The sequence below is a fragment of the Oryctolagus cuniculus genome, chromosome 8 (assembly GCF_051225735.1).
Source record: "Oryctolagus cuniculus isolate XC-2025 breed Fujian yellow rabbit chromosome 8, ASM5122573v1, whole genome shotgun sequence".
In the NCBI taxonomy this organism is placed as follows: Eukaryota; Metazoa; Chordata; class Mammalia; order Lagomorpha; family Leporidae; genus Oryctolagus; species Oryctolagus cuniculus.
Window position 1 is genome coordinate 86984324 of NC_142874.1, and position 16577 is coordinate 87000900.

Here is a 16577-nt window from a genome sequence, read left to right on the forward strand (position 1 = left end):
AGCCCAGTTTTAAAGTGTTGCCAGAATGTCGTTTAGTGTTCGTGCTTTAGATGTGTGTAGTTTAGATAATAGAAATTTAGTAGTTACATAAAAATATGAATGAGCCCTGGTGTTCAAATCTGTTGAGCAGATTTGGCTCAAGGAAAAAGTACGGAAAATACTCAAAGGAAAATTTTAAATGTGGAATCACTCTGTTTATTAACACGTTCAGAGTGCTTTATGAAGATTAAATGAAAAGACAAGTATGGGCTACAGTTTTCATGCAGTAATTGTTTGTGCTGACTGCCAAGTTTCCAGGTAAGAACTTGGAAATGTCTTAAGTTAGATCTTAGCCTGTGTCAATCAACCAACCAAAATTACAGGTTAGGGATGGGTGGGCATTTGGCACAGTGGTTAAGGTGCTGCTTGGAATACCTGTGTCCTGTATTGAAGAGCCTGGCAGCCATGCTTCTCATTCAGCTTCCTGCTAATGTACACCCTGGGGGACAGTACTGATAGCCCAAGTACTTGGGTCCTTGTCACCCGTGGGGGAGACGTGGATGGAGTTCGAGGCTCCTGGCTTCTGCTTGTCTCATCCCTGGCTGTTGCAGGCATTTGGGGAGTGAACCGGAAGAGAGACTATCTCTGTTTCTCTACCTTTTGAAATAAAATGCAAAGAAATAAGTGAAAATTTAAAAACTAGCTTGGGATACCCATGTTACATTAAAAAATTTAACTTAACATTTAAAAATGCACAACTATTGAATGTTTCTAGACTTATCAAATTCACACCTCATTAACAGAAGAGTGTGAATTTTTTGCTGACCCTACCATCCTTCAGTGTCGGGTGATTATGGAGCCACCTGTGTACAGACTTCCTCCTGGCCTGGGTTGTGATCCGTTTTTGTTTTAAAGTAAAGGGTTTTATATGAACAAGTTGAAGAACACATTGTTTCTAATTGCTGTGTCTGTGGAGATAATGAGTTCCAAGGAGAATGAATAGCTCCTGTGACAGGGACTTCACATTCCATTGTCTAGATATCTTGTCTTCATTTGAGGTGGTTTTGCCCCTTTTGGATATTTACTGTTGGTTGTGGAAACCAAGAAGATTTGTCATTCGATTGTACTAGAAACTGTGTCTGATTTTTTTTTTTTAAGATTCCTTTTTGATTTCTAAGAGTGTTCCAGTCCTTTTTGCTCTGCATGTAGAATCTACATGGACTTACTTCCATTCCATTGAGCAGGTGCTCCATAGGCCTCTTGATTTATGCTATGTTTGCATTTGTTCCAGAAATGTTTGTTTTATGTGTCTTTTTAGAGGGGAAAAACAGGAGTCACCTCTTGAACATTTATTTGGTGTTGGTCAGGCATAAGAACAGTTTTGTGTTTAAGTTAGGAAGCTCACACTCACTGCTGGAGGGGTAAGCATTACAGTGCAAGTTAAGCTGCCCCTGGCATGCCCACATTCTATATTGGGTGCCTGGCTGGAGTTGCAGATACACTACTTCTGATCCAGCTTCCTGCTAATGCACTTAGGAAGCAGTGGCCAGTGGCTTCCATTCCTTGAGTTCCTGCTACCCATGTAGGAGGCCCAGATGGAGTTCCTGGTTTCTGACTTTGGACTGACCCAGCCCTTGGCTGTTGCAGCCATTGGGGAGTGAACCAGAAGATGGAAGATCTCTCTTCCTTTCTCTTCCTGTCACTCTGCCTTTCAAATAAAGTAAAGTAAAGTAAAGTAAAGTAAAGTAAAGTAAAGTAAAGTAAAGTAAAGTAAAGTAAAGTAAGTAAAATAAGCTGGAAATGAACTTTGAAAATGGAAGAATTGGAGGCCAGCGCTGTGGCATAGTGGGCTAAGCCTCCGCCTACAGTGCCGGAATCCTTTATGGGTGCTGATTTGAGTCCAGGCTGCTTCTTTTTCAATCCAGCTTTCTGCTGTGGCCTGGGAAAGCAGTAGACAATTGCCCAAGTGCTTGGGCCTCTGCACTCACGTGGTAGACCCAGATGAAGCTCCTGGCTCCTGGCTTTGATTGGTTTAGCTCTGGCTGGTGTGGCCATTTGGGGAGTGAATCAGCAGATCTACCTCTCACATAAATAAATAAAAATGTTTTTTTTTTAAAAAGAATTTTGTGATGTACTTGTAATGAAAAAATACTTTTTGACTCAAAAATGAAAAGATTTCCCATTTTTGAAAAAAAAGATTATAAGTCCCATGTTAATACAAAAAAAGCAGCACATTACTAAAAGATGCATTCATGAAAGAGCACAAATCCTTTTAACAATTTGATTGGGCTCATAGCATAGATATTACTCTTTAATGTTCAAGCAAGTTATTCTGAAGATACATAGATTTGCTTACAAATTATTTGTATATTTGTTTTTCAACTTAAAATATGATTAGAAGGAAATGGATATGTGGAAATGATTGTGAGTTTGCAATCCTTTCTTTAAATGTCCCTTCAGAACAGAGTTCTGCACCTGTCTGCACCTTCTATCACCTGGTCCTTCCACTGGGGGCAGCTCCAGGGTGCAGGTAGGTGTGTATTAGAGTGGACTGTGAGCCGGTGCCGCGGCTCACTAGGCTGATCCTCCGCCTTGCAGCGACGGCACACCGGGTTCTAGTCCCGGTCGGGGCGCCGGATTCTGTCCCGGTTGCCCCTCTTCCAGGCCAGCTCTCTGCTGTGGCCAGGGAGTGCAGTGGAGGATGGCCCAAGTCCTTGGGCCCTGCACCCCATGGGAGACCAGGAGAAGTACCTGGCTCCTGCCATCAGATCAGCGCTGTACGCCGGCCGCAACGCGCTGGCCGCGGCGGCCATTGGAGGGTGAACCAACGGCAAAGGAAGACCTTTCTCTCTGTCTCTCTCTCTCACTGTCCACTCTGCCTGTCAAAAAAAAAAAAAAAAGAGTGGACTATGTACTGAGGGTTTGCAAGCTGCATCTAAGGTTTAGGAGACCAGATAAAATTGCGCTGTGGCAGCCAACAAAGAAGAACAGATTGGTTAATGGGTGCTTTCTTGTGACCCTTCTAGAATGTTGATCATGGCATTGGTAAGTGTTGGGAAGAGAGAGTAACCTGTCCCTTTCAGCGGTGTGAGTTTCAGACGTGGCAGGGAAAGCTGCTCTTGTTGAGGCTGCGAATGAGCTTCTTGCCTTCTCCAGGGTTCCCGTGTTGTCCATTCCCAGACGGTATATTCTGGTTTCCCAAGTGCTAAGGGGTCCAGGGCGGTGGAAATGCAGGCTGACTGTTAATTTATTCACAGCAGCACGACTTGGAAAAAAAGTTGGTTTATTAAAATCAGTTAAGCCTAACACAAATGTTGAGTATCTTTACATTTCTGCCTAGAACTTTACCAGTACATTAAAAGACCATGTGCTGAGTAGAAACCCTGGGAATTATAAATGTTAAGTAACCCTGAAAATAAATTGGGAGCAATTTGTGTGACAGAATATTTCATGACTCAGTTTGCATGGGAGAGTGAGAAAGGTTTTATCTGGGGGAGAAGAGTATCGAGACTCCAGTTGGAATCACTCTTTCAACACTTAGCAGCTAATTATATGACTTTGGAAAAAATAACCTAATTTCTCTGGCTTCAATTCGGTCATTGGTGAAACGGGAGATAATAGCTGTATCTGCCTCAGAGTTGCATGGGGGAGTCCATGAGCTGTGTATGTGGAAGGCTTAGAAAAGTCCGTGGCATGTTGCAAGCACATTATAATTGTTATTTATTGAGAACTTATGATGTGCCAAGAGCATTGGACGACAGTACAGCAAGGATCTGGGGCAAGCTATTAACCTTTCCTGGGCCCTGACTTCCTCATCTGTGAAGAGGGGGCGGCAATAGTTTGTTCTACCTTCATAGGTAGGGTTGTGTGATGGTGAAGTGGATTAATTCACAGGAAGCCCTTAGAACAGCGTGTGGTGTGGTAATAAATGTCTGGTTAGTGTTTGCTTCCCATAGTTCAGATACTGCAAGTCATTCAGCTGTCACAACAGTCCTGTAGTTGTGTGTATCTTTTTTTATTTTTTTAGTATTTATGTATTTATTTAAGGCCAAAGTAGGGAAAAAGAGAGAAAGAGTTCTCGTCCACTGTTTCACTTCCCAAATGCCAGGAAAGCATTTGGGGCTGTGGCTGGATCAAGTCAAGAGCTGGTAACTCAGGCCATTTGGGGGGTGAACCAATGGAAGGAAGACCTTTCTCTCTGTCTCTCTCACTAACTCTGCCTGTCAAAAACAAAACAAAAACAAACAAACAAAAAACAAAAAAAACACTCAGTCTTGATCTCCTGGGTGGAAGGCAGGGATACATGTAACTGGAATGCTACTGCTGCCTCCCAGGGTGTGTGTTAACAGGAAACTGGAATTGAAAGTGGAACAAGAGTTGAACCCAGGCATCGTGATATGGGATGTGGACCTCCTAAGTGGCATGTTAACCACTGTGCCAAACACTGGATCCTTGCTTTTTGTTTCGTTTTGCTTTAAACCCTGGAGGAGGGGACAGGTTGTCAGATGTTAGATGAATTGTTCAGGAGCCTGAGCCCTCATTTATTACTTCACACTGGCAGTGGTGAGAGCATCAGAAGACTTGACCTGTAGACCCCTGCTGCTTTCTTGTATTTTTTTGTTTGTTTTTTGTTTGAAGGTGTTGTGTCCCTAAAGTTTTGTGATTAAAGAAATGTTTAATTTTATGTCTTTGGTAATGCTATGTCATATATTTTATTAAATAATCCTAGTGAATGCGTGACTTTTTGTATAATTTTGGGTTACTTTTAGTGTTTTTTTTTTTTCCTGGTGTGGAGGATTCCATTTTTTTGTTTTGCAGCTGCACAGAATGTGTGTGCCTCAAGGCGTCTTTGGGGGCTTTACATATCCAAGAAGCTAATGGACGTATAGGATGTGTGTGAGGTTCACTAAATGTGCATCATATTGTTTTAAGAAAAATTGATTTTGATTTTATTTTTGCATTCAAGAAGAATTGGCTTTGTACCATTTGCCCTATCACTTGTCTTTGAGTGGGGAACAGTTGGAAGGAAAGATAGAAAAAATAATGATAGTGATAGCCATATATGGGGGTATAATAGTGTTTTATTTCTCTCATTTCTAAATTATGTTTTCAGCTCTTTTATAATTTAAAATAACTGAATTAAGAATTATTCCCAGAACTGGAATGCAAAAAATGGACTTCCTCAAGCTACTTCTTTTGCTGGATTTAAAGAGTCCTTTATTCTATATATGGTTTCCTATTCAGGTTCACAATTAAATCAAATATTATGTATAGCTTATATACTTATCACTTCTTAGATTCTCCTTGGCAAAATGTAAGACTTGCCTCCTTCAGCGTGGGTTTATTGGAAATACTGGCCCCTTCAGTGCATGGCTGTCTTATTTCCATCTACATAGAGAATGGAGGCAGCGGCTCGAGCTGTCCTTGTCCACTGTTGTTTTCTGATGCCCTCATGGAGTGTTTGCCCTCAGCACCATCTGTGGTTTTTAGCTGTGATACGTGCCAGATGCTTAGTTTCCAAAGACGATCAGGAAGGTGTGAGACATGCAGGGGCTATGTGGGGTTTGCGCCTCCTGTACCTGCTTCTCTGCTTTTCTCCTGTGAGCAGTGGGGCCCTCAGGATGAAGGCGCTGTCCCAGTCTGCACCCTGCGGAGCTTGGTGGAGTTTCTCTCTTTTTTTTATTCTGCCTTTAGACATGACTATTTCTCAGCCTTCGTGTTTACTCTTTTGTACTGTAGGGTTTGTTATGGGAAGGGTTCAGGACCTTGAGTGCACCACTGAGAGGAGCCTGATTTGGGTACGTGATTTAACCAACGAGGCACTGTTTCCCTCCAAGTTTGAGGGAGTGGAGTGTCTGAGAAAAGTAGGAGAAACTTAGGGGACTAATTCTTCCTAGATTCTCAGAGCCACTAGGAACCCACTGGATGGAGGCACACAGGTTTTTGTGATATCACTTAGCTTTTTATTTTTTTTTAAAGATTTATTTATTTGAAAGTTACACACAGAGAGAAAGAGAGGCAGAGAGAGAGAGAGAGAGAGAGAGAGAGAGAATCTTCCATCTGCTGGTTCACTCCCCAATTGGCCGCAATGGCCAGAGCTGGGCCAATTGGAAGGCAAGGAGCCAGGAGCTTCTTCAGGGTCTCCCATGCGGGTTCAGGGTCCCAAGGACTTGGGCCATCTTCTACTGCTTTCCCAGGCCATAGCAGAGAGCTGGATTGGAAGTAGAGCAGCCAGGACTCGAACCAGTGCCCATATGAGATGCTGGCACTATAGGAGGCAGCTTTAGCCAGTATGCCACAGCGCTGGGCCCCCATCATTTAGCTTTGATACACTCATATCACAACCTTTTTTCCTTCTGCTGAAGATATCATATGAGACCAAATATAAGTTGAAGTTTCTTCCCAGAATTGTTCCCCAGGAAAAATGGTAGGGAGTGTATTTAAAAACAAATCCTTTCATTAATTTATTTTGGATTACATTTTTTGTTGTTTCACATGTTTTTAAAAATGTAGATTTAACTCTCTTTAGAAAAGTTTTCAGTTCAAAGCAAAATTGATGTCATAAAGTTGGAATCATGCAGTATGTAGCCTTTTCAAATTGGCCCCTTTAACTTAGTAGTTTGCATTTCAGGTTCCTCTATGGCTTGCTGTGGCCGGATAGCTCACTTCTTAGTTCTGAACGACACTCTCTTGTCTAGATATACATGGTTTGTTTACTATTTACCTCTTCAAGGACATCTTGCTTGCTTCCAGGTTTTGGCAGTTAGGAGTAAAGATTCTAGAAGCATCATCTGCAGGTTTTTGTGCAAACATTAACTTTCAGCTCATTCAGGTAAATATCAAGGAGTGAGATCACTGCACTGTGTGATGAGAACATGCTTGGTTTGGTAACAAACCTCCAAACTGTGTTCCAAAGTGGCCCCACAGTGGCATAGCCATCAGCTTCTGTTATTGCGCATCCTCCAGCAGCATTTGATGTTGTCAGTGTGTGGGATTTCAGCCATTTTGCTATATGTGTTGTGATGTCTCATTGTTTGAACTTGCAGTTCCCACACAAGGCCTTTTTTTTTTAGAAGATTTTATTTATTTATTTGAGAGGTAGAGTTGCAGACAGTGAGAGGGAGAGACAGAGAGAAAGGTTTTCCTTCCTCTGGTTCACTCGCCAAATAGCTGCAACGGCTGGAGCTGCGCCAATCCAAAGCCAGGAGTCAGGAGCTTCTTCCGGGTCTCCCATGCGGGTGCAGGGGCCCAAGCACTTGGGCCATCTTCTACTGTTTCCCCAGGCCACAGCAGAGAGCTGGATTGGAAGAGGAGCAGCCAGGACTAGAACCGGCACCCATATGGGATGCCGGCACCACAGGCGGAGCATTAATCTACTGCGCCATGGCATACGAGGTTTTAAACATCTTTTCATATGCCTATATTTGCTGATATGTATTTTCAGGTCTTTGGACCATTGTAAAAGTTGAGGTATTCATTTCTTTCTTGACATTTAAGAGTTCTTTGTATGTGTTGGGTTAACAGTCCTCTTTCAGGTAGTCTTCTTGGATATATTTTCCCCTTCTGTCTATTTGAATAACAAAGTATTGTGTGGATGCAAGTATGAAAATCTCTCAATCAGTGCTGGTTTTATATGCTTACAGATGTTACCTTGCAGATTAGGCCTAAACTATAAAGTGATTGAACTCGTTATGAACAAGCCTTGTAAAAATCTCCTAATGGGTAGTGTGTGAGCAGTGTGTGTTGTCGTGTCACACATGTATACTTCCAGGACACTTGGGGCAAGCTATAATCAAAGTGTTGATATCAGTTCTCATATTGGGATTAAGTGGACAGATTCTGTGTACCATGTTGTAGGAGTAAAAAGTTGACTTTAGTGTCACTACTCATAAACATGAGATGGAAGCTGGAATAAAATGGTTTCATGACATCTTCAAGGTAATAATGATGGTTATGATTTTTTGGTGCCACTTTCTTTTTATCATCACTTCATATTTGACGTTACCTTTTATTTGCAGTTGTCTGTTTTTGACAAATAAAAGAAAGCCTCAGAAAGTCCATGTGAAATTGTTAGTATAAAAAAACCGTGTGTGATTTCAGAATTTCTTTTGCATCAGAATAAACTTATCTTTAATTCCATTTTTTCCAACCAACTTTTTGGAGAAATTTATGCTATTCCATTACATAATGGGCCATTATGTCTAATTGTTTCTTGTATGTGGGATGTTGTCTGCTTGATAATTGACCAACTAACATTAGGAAAATTGATTGGGAGGAACACAATACTCAAAGGGGTCTTTTCTGCTTTTTGGGGGTCTCAAATTTAAATGTTGATTTTATTTATCAAAATACTCTTTGGAGAACTCTATGAATTGTTGAATCAAATGCTTGATTATGCTCTCATTGTGTTTCAGGATATTGTACCTGTGGACGCCTCTTATGAGGTAAAAGAACTGTATGTGCCGGAAAACAAACTTCATTTGGCAAAAACAGATGCAGAAACATTACCAGCACTGAAAATTAATAAAGTAAGTTCTTTGCTGCTTTTCAGAGCAAGAGCTATATATACAGTTGTTGTATTTGGAACTTCTGCTGTATAGCCAGATATAAAAAGGAGCCTGTGCAACTTCCACTTGTCATTCATACAGAGCTGCAATGCTGTAGCATTCTGCTGGGGTATGTATGCTAGAAATCGGATGACTCAAGAAATAACCGTCTTTGTAAAATGAAGAGTGTTCTGTCACTGGCCGGGGACTTTGCGGCGGGGGCGGTGGGGTATATGTTTTTATTTAAATTTTCTTTTGGTTTAAGACAGCACTTTTCACAGTGTAGTTTCTAGTCTGTCATGGCCAGATTTTCTGGGAACACATTAAGAGACACAAATTCTTGGTCCCATTGTGGATATACTAAATCAGAAATTCTGGGGTTGAAGCGATCTTCACATTATTTTTCTTTTCTTTCTTTCTTTTTTTTTTTTTTTAAGATTTTATCTATGTATTTGAGAGGCAGAGATACAGACAGAGAGAGGGTGAGACAGAGAGATAGGTCTTCAGTCTGCTGGTTCACTACCCAACTGGCTGCAACAGCCAGAGCTGCGCCGATCCAAAGCCAAGAGCCAGGAGTTTCATCCAGGTCTTCCATGTGGATGCTGGGGCCCAAGCACTTTCTCAGGCCATAATCAAAGAGCAGGGTAGGAAAAGGAGCAGCCGGGACAGGACCAGGGGCTCCAGTGCCGCAGGTAGAGGCTTAGCCTACTACAGTGCCTTGTCCTTACATTACTTTTTTTTTTTTTTTTTTTTTTTTTAGTATTTATTGATTTGAAATACAGAATGGGAGACAAAGAGATCAGTAGAGAGGACTTCCGTCTGCTGGTTCACTCCCCATGGCTACAATGCCTGGGGTTGGGTCACACTGAAGCTAGGAGCCAGGAACTCTACCCTGGTCTCCCACTTGGGCCATCTTCCACTGCTTTCCCAGGTGCATTAACAGAAAGCTGAATCAGAAGCTTGAGTAACCAGGACTCGAACTGGCATTCTGTATGGGATGCCAGCATTGCAAGCAACAGCTTAACCCATTGCACTACAACCGGCCAACCTCCCCCCGGCGAACCCTCTACCCCAACCTCCAGCCCTGTGATCTTCATTTCAACAACCCTTCCAGGGGTGTCTGATACACATTAAGAACCACTGGTTTAGGAGAGCTTTTCCTTATTAGATACACTTAGAGGCCCAATGTTATTTAAATTTTAAATTTATAGGAAAAAGGCATATTTTCTTGGTGCCCCTATTCTGTGTTTGATTTATAGGATGTATATTCTTAAAATGTTTGTTTTCACTGTTTTCAAGATTAAACCCCTAAAGGTCTTTACTGCTTTTGTTGATCAACATGTGAAATGGAATTTTTGCTTTGCTTTCTAATGTACTAGGTGGATATGCAGTGGGTGCAGGTGCTGGCAGAAGGCTGGGCAACCCCACTGAATGGCTTTATGAGAGAAAGGGAGTACTTGCAGTGCCTTCATTTCGATTGTCTTCTCGATGGTAAGACTTTCTACATTCAAAATTCTGTTGTATCTGGAAATGACTGAGTGCAGGGATCTGTGCCTGTCCATCAAGTGGATCTAATCTCAGGACATTGAAATCAAGCAACCTTTACATCTACTTGACCAAGTCTATATTATTGTCAATGCTTTGAAATTTGTGGATTCAACCATAGTTTCAAGTTAAGATATCTTGAAATCGGTGCCTAACAGCATGGTTCTTCCTGTTCTTTTAAAACATCACAAAACATTACCATAGAAATCGATGCCCAGTATGTTGTTATTACATTCCAGCTACCTTTAACTTTGTGTTATTGTATACTGTTGGTGAAATTAGTTTACTACATTAAAGGAAATATTTTTAAATTTCACAGATCCCTACTAAATTGTTACCAAATTCTTATGTATTAGGATTTCTTTCAAGTGGGAAGTGAAACATTAGAAAACATAAGCAGTGTCTTCAAAAAGATCATGGGAAAGTAGAATGGAAGGGTAAACTTTGGTGCAAAACATTTTTGAGATCCATACATTGTTCTTTCATAATAAGCATTCTCCTTGAACTTTCTTGTTTGAAATGCTGGGTAGTTTTTTTTTGCGGTTGTTTGTTTAAATAGAGATTTATGTATTTGTTTATGTGAAAGGCAGATTGACAGAGAGAGAAAGAGACAGATTTTCCATCCACTGTTCACATTCCAAATGGTTGTGATGGCCAGGGCTGGACCAGGCCAAGTCCAGGAGCCTGTAACTACATCTGGATCTCCCATGTGGGTAGCTGGGGCTCATGTTCTTGGGCCGTTATCTGCTACTTTCCCAGGCACGTTAGCAGGGAGCTGGATCAGAAGCAGAGCAGTGGTAACTGGAATTGACCCTCTGATAAGGGATGCTGGTGTTGCAAGTGTGGCTTAACTTGCAGTGCCGTGACACCAATACCTTCATGAACTTTTTAATGAAAAAATTGCACAAACTTAAAAGATTTTTGCATCAAAATAAAACTTCATTTTTAGTTCCATTTTCCAAGGACTCTTTGAAGTGTACTCATAATTCTTGGTCATTTTTCTCAAGAAACTTTATCATAAGAACATGAGGATTAAATATTGCATTTTGATTTTTGTTCTTTGAAATAGTAGTAAAGTCTGCTTGCTTAGTAATGATTTTTTTTTTCCTTGGGGCTGGTACAAATCTACCTATTAGTTTTCCATTTTTTAAAAAAGATTTAGTTATTTTAGTTGAAAGGCAGAGTTATTGAGAGAGAGGGAGAGACAAAGAGATTGTCCATCTGCTGGTTCACTCCTCAGATGGCTGCAACAGCTAAGACTGGACCAGAGATTGGACTTGAACTGGTGCCCATATGGGATGCTGGCATCACAGGTGGCGGCTTAACCCACTATGCCACAACAATGGCTCTAATTTTCCACTTTAAATGAACTAATATTTATCATTTGTAAAGTGGCTAAGTTTTGAAGTAAGTTTTAGCTAAATTACCATTGATCTTGGTATATTTTGTCCACAGAAAGCATGCCATGGTTCCTCATAAAGTGTGGTATCTTCAAGTATATAAGTAAATCCAAATATGAATTTGAAAATGCATTTTGTTTTCTGAACTGTGTATGATGGATAGAAGAAGAAGCTTTTATAGCTTGAAATTGTGGGAACTGAAACCATGCCTTTGATCTTGCTGACAGCACATTTTGGTTTAAATGGAGCTCCTGCTTGCTGCCTTTGTATCTTGGCCAGCGATAGCTGGCATCAGCTCCATTCTGACTATAATAATAAACAAAACAAAACACTCCTGTGGGTGTTTTTGTTTTCCTGTCTCAAGGGTACCCAGGTATGCTCAGTATACTCCACTATGTACTGAGCTTTCTAGTTGCAGTACTTAATGTCATCCTGTTACCAAGAAGGATTTAAACTTTTCTGAAAAGATCTTGAGATGTAGTTCTTTGTCTTGTTCATATATTGTGGGTGCGCAGAATATTTTCAGTGGTGTTAGGCTTAACCAGCAGATCATTCATTGTTGAACAGTTAATTTATGTAATTCTGTACTGAAGATTTCCCGCCAAAGACAGTTTGATGAATTGTTGTGAGAAATATTACTATATGCAGCATTGATTCCCTTAGATTTTGTTTTGTTTTGGTTTGGTTTTTGATTTCTGGGGTGATTGCTTGCCCGCTGTGACCTTGGAACTTCTTCTCTCTGCCAATTTTCTATGCCAGGTGCCATCTCCGCACAGCCCCTATAGACAGATAAACCTCTTGTTATTTCAGGAATGTCCAGTACAATGAAAGGTGGCTGTCAGAAAGGTCTGCGCAGTAATCGGAGCTGTGTGCCTTCTGTTCTTTTGTGCCCTGCAGGGGGTGTCATTAACCTGTCAGTGCCTATAGTTCTGACAGCTACTCAGGAAGACAGAGAGAGGCTGGACGGCTGGACGGCATTTGCTCTGATGTACGAAGGCCGCCGTGTGGCTATTCTTCGCAATCCGGAGTTTTTTGAGCACAGGAAAGAGGAGCGCTGTGCCAGACAGTGGGGGACCACCTGCAAGAACCACCCCTACATCAAGGTCTGGAGTACACCTTGCTGCAGCCTGTCTTACTCGCAGTGAACATTTGTGTGGGGGTCTCGCCATTCCCTGTGTGTTGACACTCCCATCGAGGTTGATGGTATTTTGCAGATTTAAGACTGGATCTTCAACTGGTGTGTTGAGCATATGGTCATGTCATTTTGGCCCCGATAAATATTTACTCAGCACCTGCTGTGTAATACTAGGCGCTGAGCTAGGTGCTGGTGCTGGGAATGTAGGGCTGGGGACGTGACTGGCTCAGGGCTTATCCTCTTGGCGTTTAGAATCCAGCGAGGGGAGCAGGTGTGAATCATGTAGGGTGCCAGGGAGCCCACACCTGGGCAGGTTGTTCTTTGCTGGGCTTTAATTTAATGTTGTGTTTCTGATGTGAAAGCAGATCATGGTTCCTCTCCCCAAAGTGCCTCATTTACATTATGTATTGAATATGGAGTGTTATCACTGAAGTCAAATTTCTCTGTCCCTTTTTAGGTATTTCAAGGTAGACTTTGAGCTTTAGAAGCTAGGTTACTTGTTGACATGAAGCAGCATGGGGCAAAGCTTGTGCTGAGTGGTGAAGACAGACAGGTCCTGGGGGCGCCATCTCCTCCTTTCAGATACGGGGATGGAGGACGAGTGATCAGGAGACATTTCAGGTTGTGGGGGGAGTGGAGGCATGAATTTGTGTCTGTCTCAGTGATCAGTGGTTGTTCAGAAATTTGCGATTGGATAACAAATCACGGTGTTAACCACACAACAGGGATGCAGTGATTCTCATCGGCTTTGGTTGCCTTTCCTGTGTAAATAGTAATAATTGTTTCACGAGCTTTGTGAGAAATTACAAAATATATTCTAATTCTCTATCACCTCCTAATCTCAGTTCAGCAAAGCCCTTTCAGATTTACCATTAACTGTAAGGTGAGAGTTTACAAATGTATTTAACTTGTATGAGAGCAGTGTTCTTATTTTAGTCTTCGTTTCTGTTTAAAAACAGTATTTTCTTTTTCTTCCCATCAGATGGTTATGGAACAAGGAGATTGGCTGATTGGAGGAGATCTTCAAGTCCTGGACCGAATTTATTGGAATGATGGCCTGGACCAATACCGCCTTACTCCCAGTGAGCTAAAGCAGAAGTTTAAAGACATGAATGCGGGTAAGACCTGGGCCTAAGTATGTAATGTCAGACAACCTGGAGAGTGTTGTAAATGTTTTCCAGTGCTTCCAAAATGTAAAGCAGAATGATGAGTAATAGTGAATGTAAATGTAGCAATATACTCTATAAGGAAAGGGAATTGGAGTCGACCTGTGCAGTTTTGTGATATTGGTATAATTTGATCTAATACTATTTTGTATACTGCATGGAAGGTGGATGCAAATAACAAATTGACCTTTTGTTTGTGTGTGTACTATAAAATTTGTGTTAAAGTTTATAGGGGAATGAATAAAGATTGATACAAGTCAATAATAGCACCCCATTCTCTGTTGTCAATATGTGATTTTAGATCAGTGTCACATCAGTTCTGGCCGTTGAGATGTGTAAAGAGGGGCTTGTGGGATAGGTTTTCCTTCCTGTCAAGAAATTGGTGTTAATGCCACCCCTCGCTTCAAAAAAAGTTTCTTTTCTCACCCTCTCTTCCTGCTTTGAATGCTGGAGTGTGTTTAGAGCTGCTGCAACCATTTTGTATTCACAGCAATCCCAGATACGCTAGCACATGTTCTTATACTGTTTCAATTACTGATTTGACCCTGAAGCCATCTATCTCCGGATTTCTTATTCAAAAAGTGATGCATTTTTGAATTCTCTTTGGGTCTTTTGTAATTTGCATCTAGAAGCATGTGATGGTTTATTACATGTTGATTTCTTTCTCCTTTTTTTTTTCTTTTTCTGTTTTCTGGAAGACAGAAACATGTTTAATTGAGGACTTGCTGAGTCTACCTTATTTAATTTGTTGCCAAAATTTGAAATCATATTTGGAATTGATGTTAGTAAATTACTTTTTGGAACCGTTGAGGGATCTTATCAAGGAACTTTTTGGTTCATAATTAGGGACTTTAATATTACATCTGTTTTGTACTCTTCTTTGTGAGCCAAACATTTTAAGTCATTTAGAGAATTTCTTGCATAATAACAATTGCAACTTGTTTAAAGTAGCTGAGAGCCAGTTATTAGCCTTACATGACATAACAGAGATTTCTGGGGGACATTATTTACTTTTCCACTTTAGAGGAGGGCAAATAAGCAACACACCAAGGCGTCTGCTTTGCAGTGCCTGTTCACTCTTTCTGGAAGCCAATACCAAGCCATCTACTGGAATTCAAGGAGAAGAAAGCTGAGAGTGTTTGCTTGTTTATTTTGCCTAAGCTTTCTTTTCTCCTTTATATGCCTCTCCTCCTTCTCTTCTCATCTTAGAATTGTGATTACCCCAGGTGGGCCATTGTCCTGTGCACATTAATGTAATCAGCTGGGCTGTTTCTAGACAATGCTGTGGCTGGAAGGATTGAGAGGCATCAGTGGCTGCAAGGTGACACCTTTCCAGATGGCAGGTTCTTTGAATTGCTGGTGATTGACCAGTATCCTGGAGAGGAAGAATGAATTCTACTTAAGCCTCTTAAGAGCCTGCTAGCATTTATTTATACAGAGAGTGTTGGTGTCCTGCTGATTACAGAGGGAAAAGTTGACATAATTTATTTCAAACTGGTACTGGCAGTACATTGTGGAATGAGTCTGAGAACGCTTTGTGGGGCTGTTGAATTTCAAGCTGTATTTTAAAGGAACAAATGGAGATGTTAGAAGGATACCGCAGGCAAGGCTGGCAGAAGCAGATCATTTGTGCAGTCAGTAGGCTTTCTTGACCGGAAGTGGCAGTGAGCTGGCAACGTTGTGGTCTGAGACTGGGTGAGGGAGCCTCTCTCAATCAGGTCCCAGCAGGATACAGAGGGCTCCTTCAGGTGAGGCTGTGGGTGGGCATAAGTTAACAGAGAGAATGTTTCAAAAAGGCAGGGTTAAGGAAACTGGCAGATGGGATAGTTCAGGCATGCAGGAAGCAGGAAGCAGGAATCAGCAGCACAAGGTCCTGGTCTGGTCGTGAAGGGAGCAAGCCCATCGTTTCCCAGGGGAGGTGGGAGTTGGAGCGGTGAGGAGGGCTGCTGGGGAAGTTGCAGGGGAAGCTGGCGCCGCCGCCAGAGGAGGCGTGTGCCTCCCGTTTAGCTCCTGGAAGGAAGGTGCTCAGACTGCACCTGTTTCCGAAGTGTGTGGCTCCCGGGCTAGGTGGGGCATGAGCTCCCCCAAAGCTTACTTCCCCCTCGCCCACTCTGTGGTTGCCTGCTCATTCTTCTGGTCATGGAGATGGGAGGACGGCACCCCTTCTAGGGGAGACATTATAGGAACCCCCACCCTCCCTGATGCAGGACGGCAGAGACAACTGAGAAGGGAGTGGAGAAGCCGCACAGAGCCGAGCTGTCGACGATATCTTCACTTTCATTGGAAAGCATGTCCGGTGTTGAGAATAGGAAACCGTTCCTTGTGCCATCCTTTGGGATGAATGAGAGTCCCAGCTTGAGAGAAATTCTAGTGACTGTGGTCAGACGGACTCCGGGACCTCTCAGTGACTCCTCCCCTGCCACAGTGGAGGTAGAAGATTGAAAATGTATGACAGTCCTCAGGAGGAAAGGAGATCAGATTTCTCCATATTCCAACTCCCTTGAAGAAACAATCCCCCAGACATAAATATTGAACACACAAACACACACAGGCACATACACACTCTCCTTGGCAACTCGAAAGCTATACCGGTACCATCTTGTTCCGCTGCCATGTTGGTTGAGGGCAATCAGAGATGCCTGTTCTTAGAGCTGCGGCGTGGATAAAGTAGCAGAGAGGTCTTGGGTGGGACTGACAGAGGAGACCTAACTGCTTATTGCTGTATGTGGGACAGTGTTACAGAGAAGTGCGGTGAAGGAGGCAAGCCCAGGTAATTCTGGGATCTGTGGTAGGGGTTGAAGCACAG

The 16577-nt window shown here is 42.1% G+C and overlaps 1 protein-coding gene across 2 annotated transcripts in view; it reads left to right on the plus strand.

Annotated features, from left to right (window-relative positions):
- The window catches only part of PAPSS1 (3'-phosphoadenosine 5'-phosphosulfate synthase 1), a 109247-nt gene that overhangs the window by 52659 nt on the left and 40011 nt on the right, over positions 1 to 16577 (plus strand). For both annotated transcript variants that reach the window (NM_001082172.1, XM_051819267.3), the window contains 4 exon segments: positions 8394 to 8507; positions 9905 to 10016; positions 12368 to 12573; positions 13588 to 13723. In NM_001082172.1, coding sequence (NP_001075641.1) covers positions 8394 to 8507; positions 9905 to 10016; positions 12368 to 12573; positions 13588 to 13723 — 568 coding nt within the window.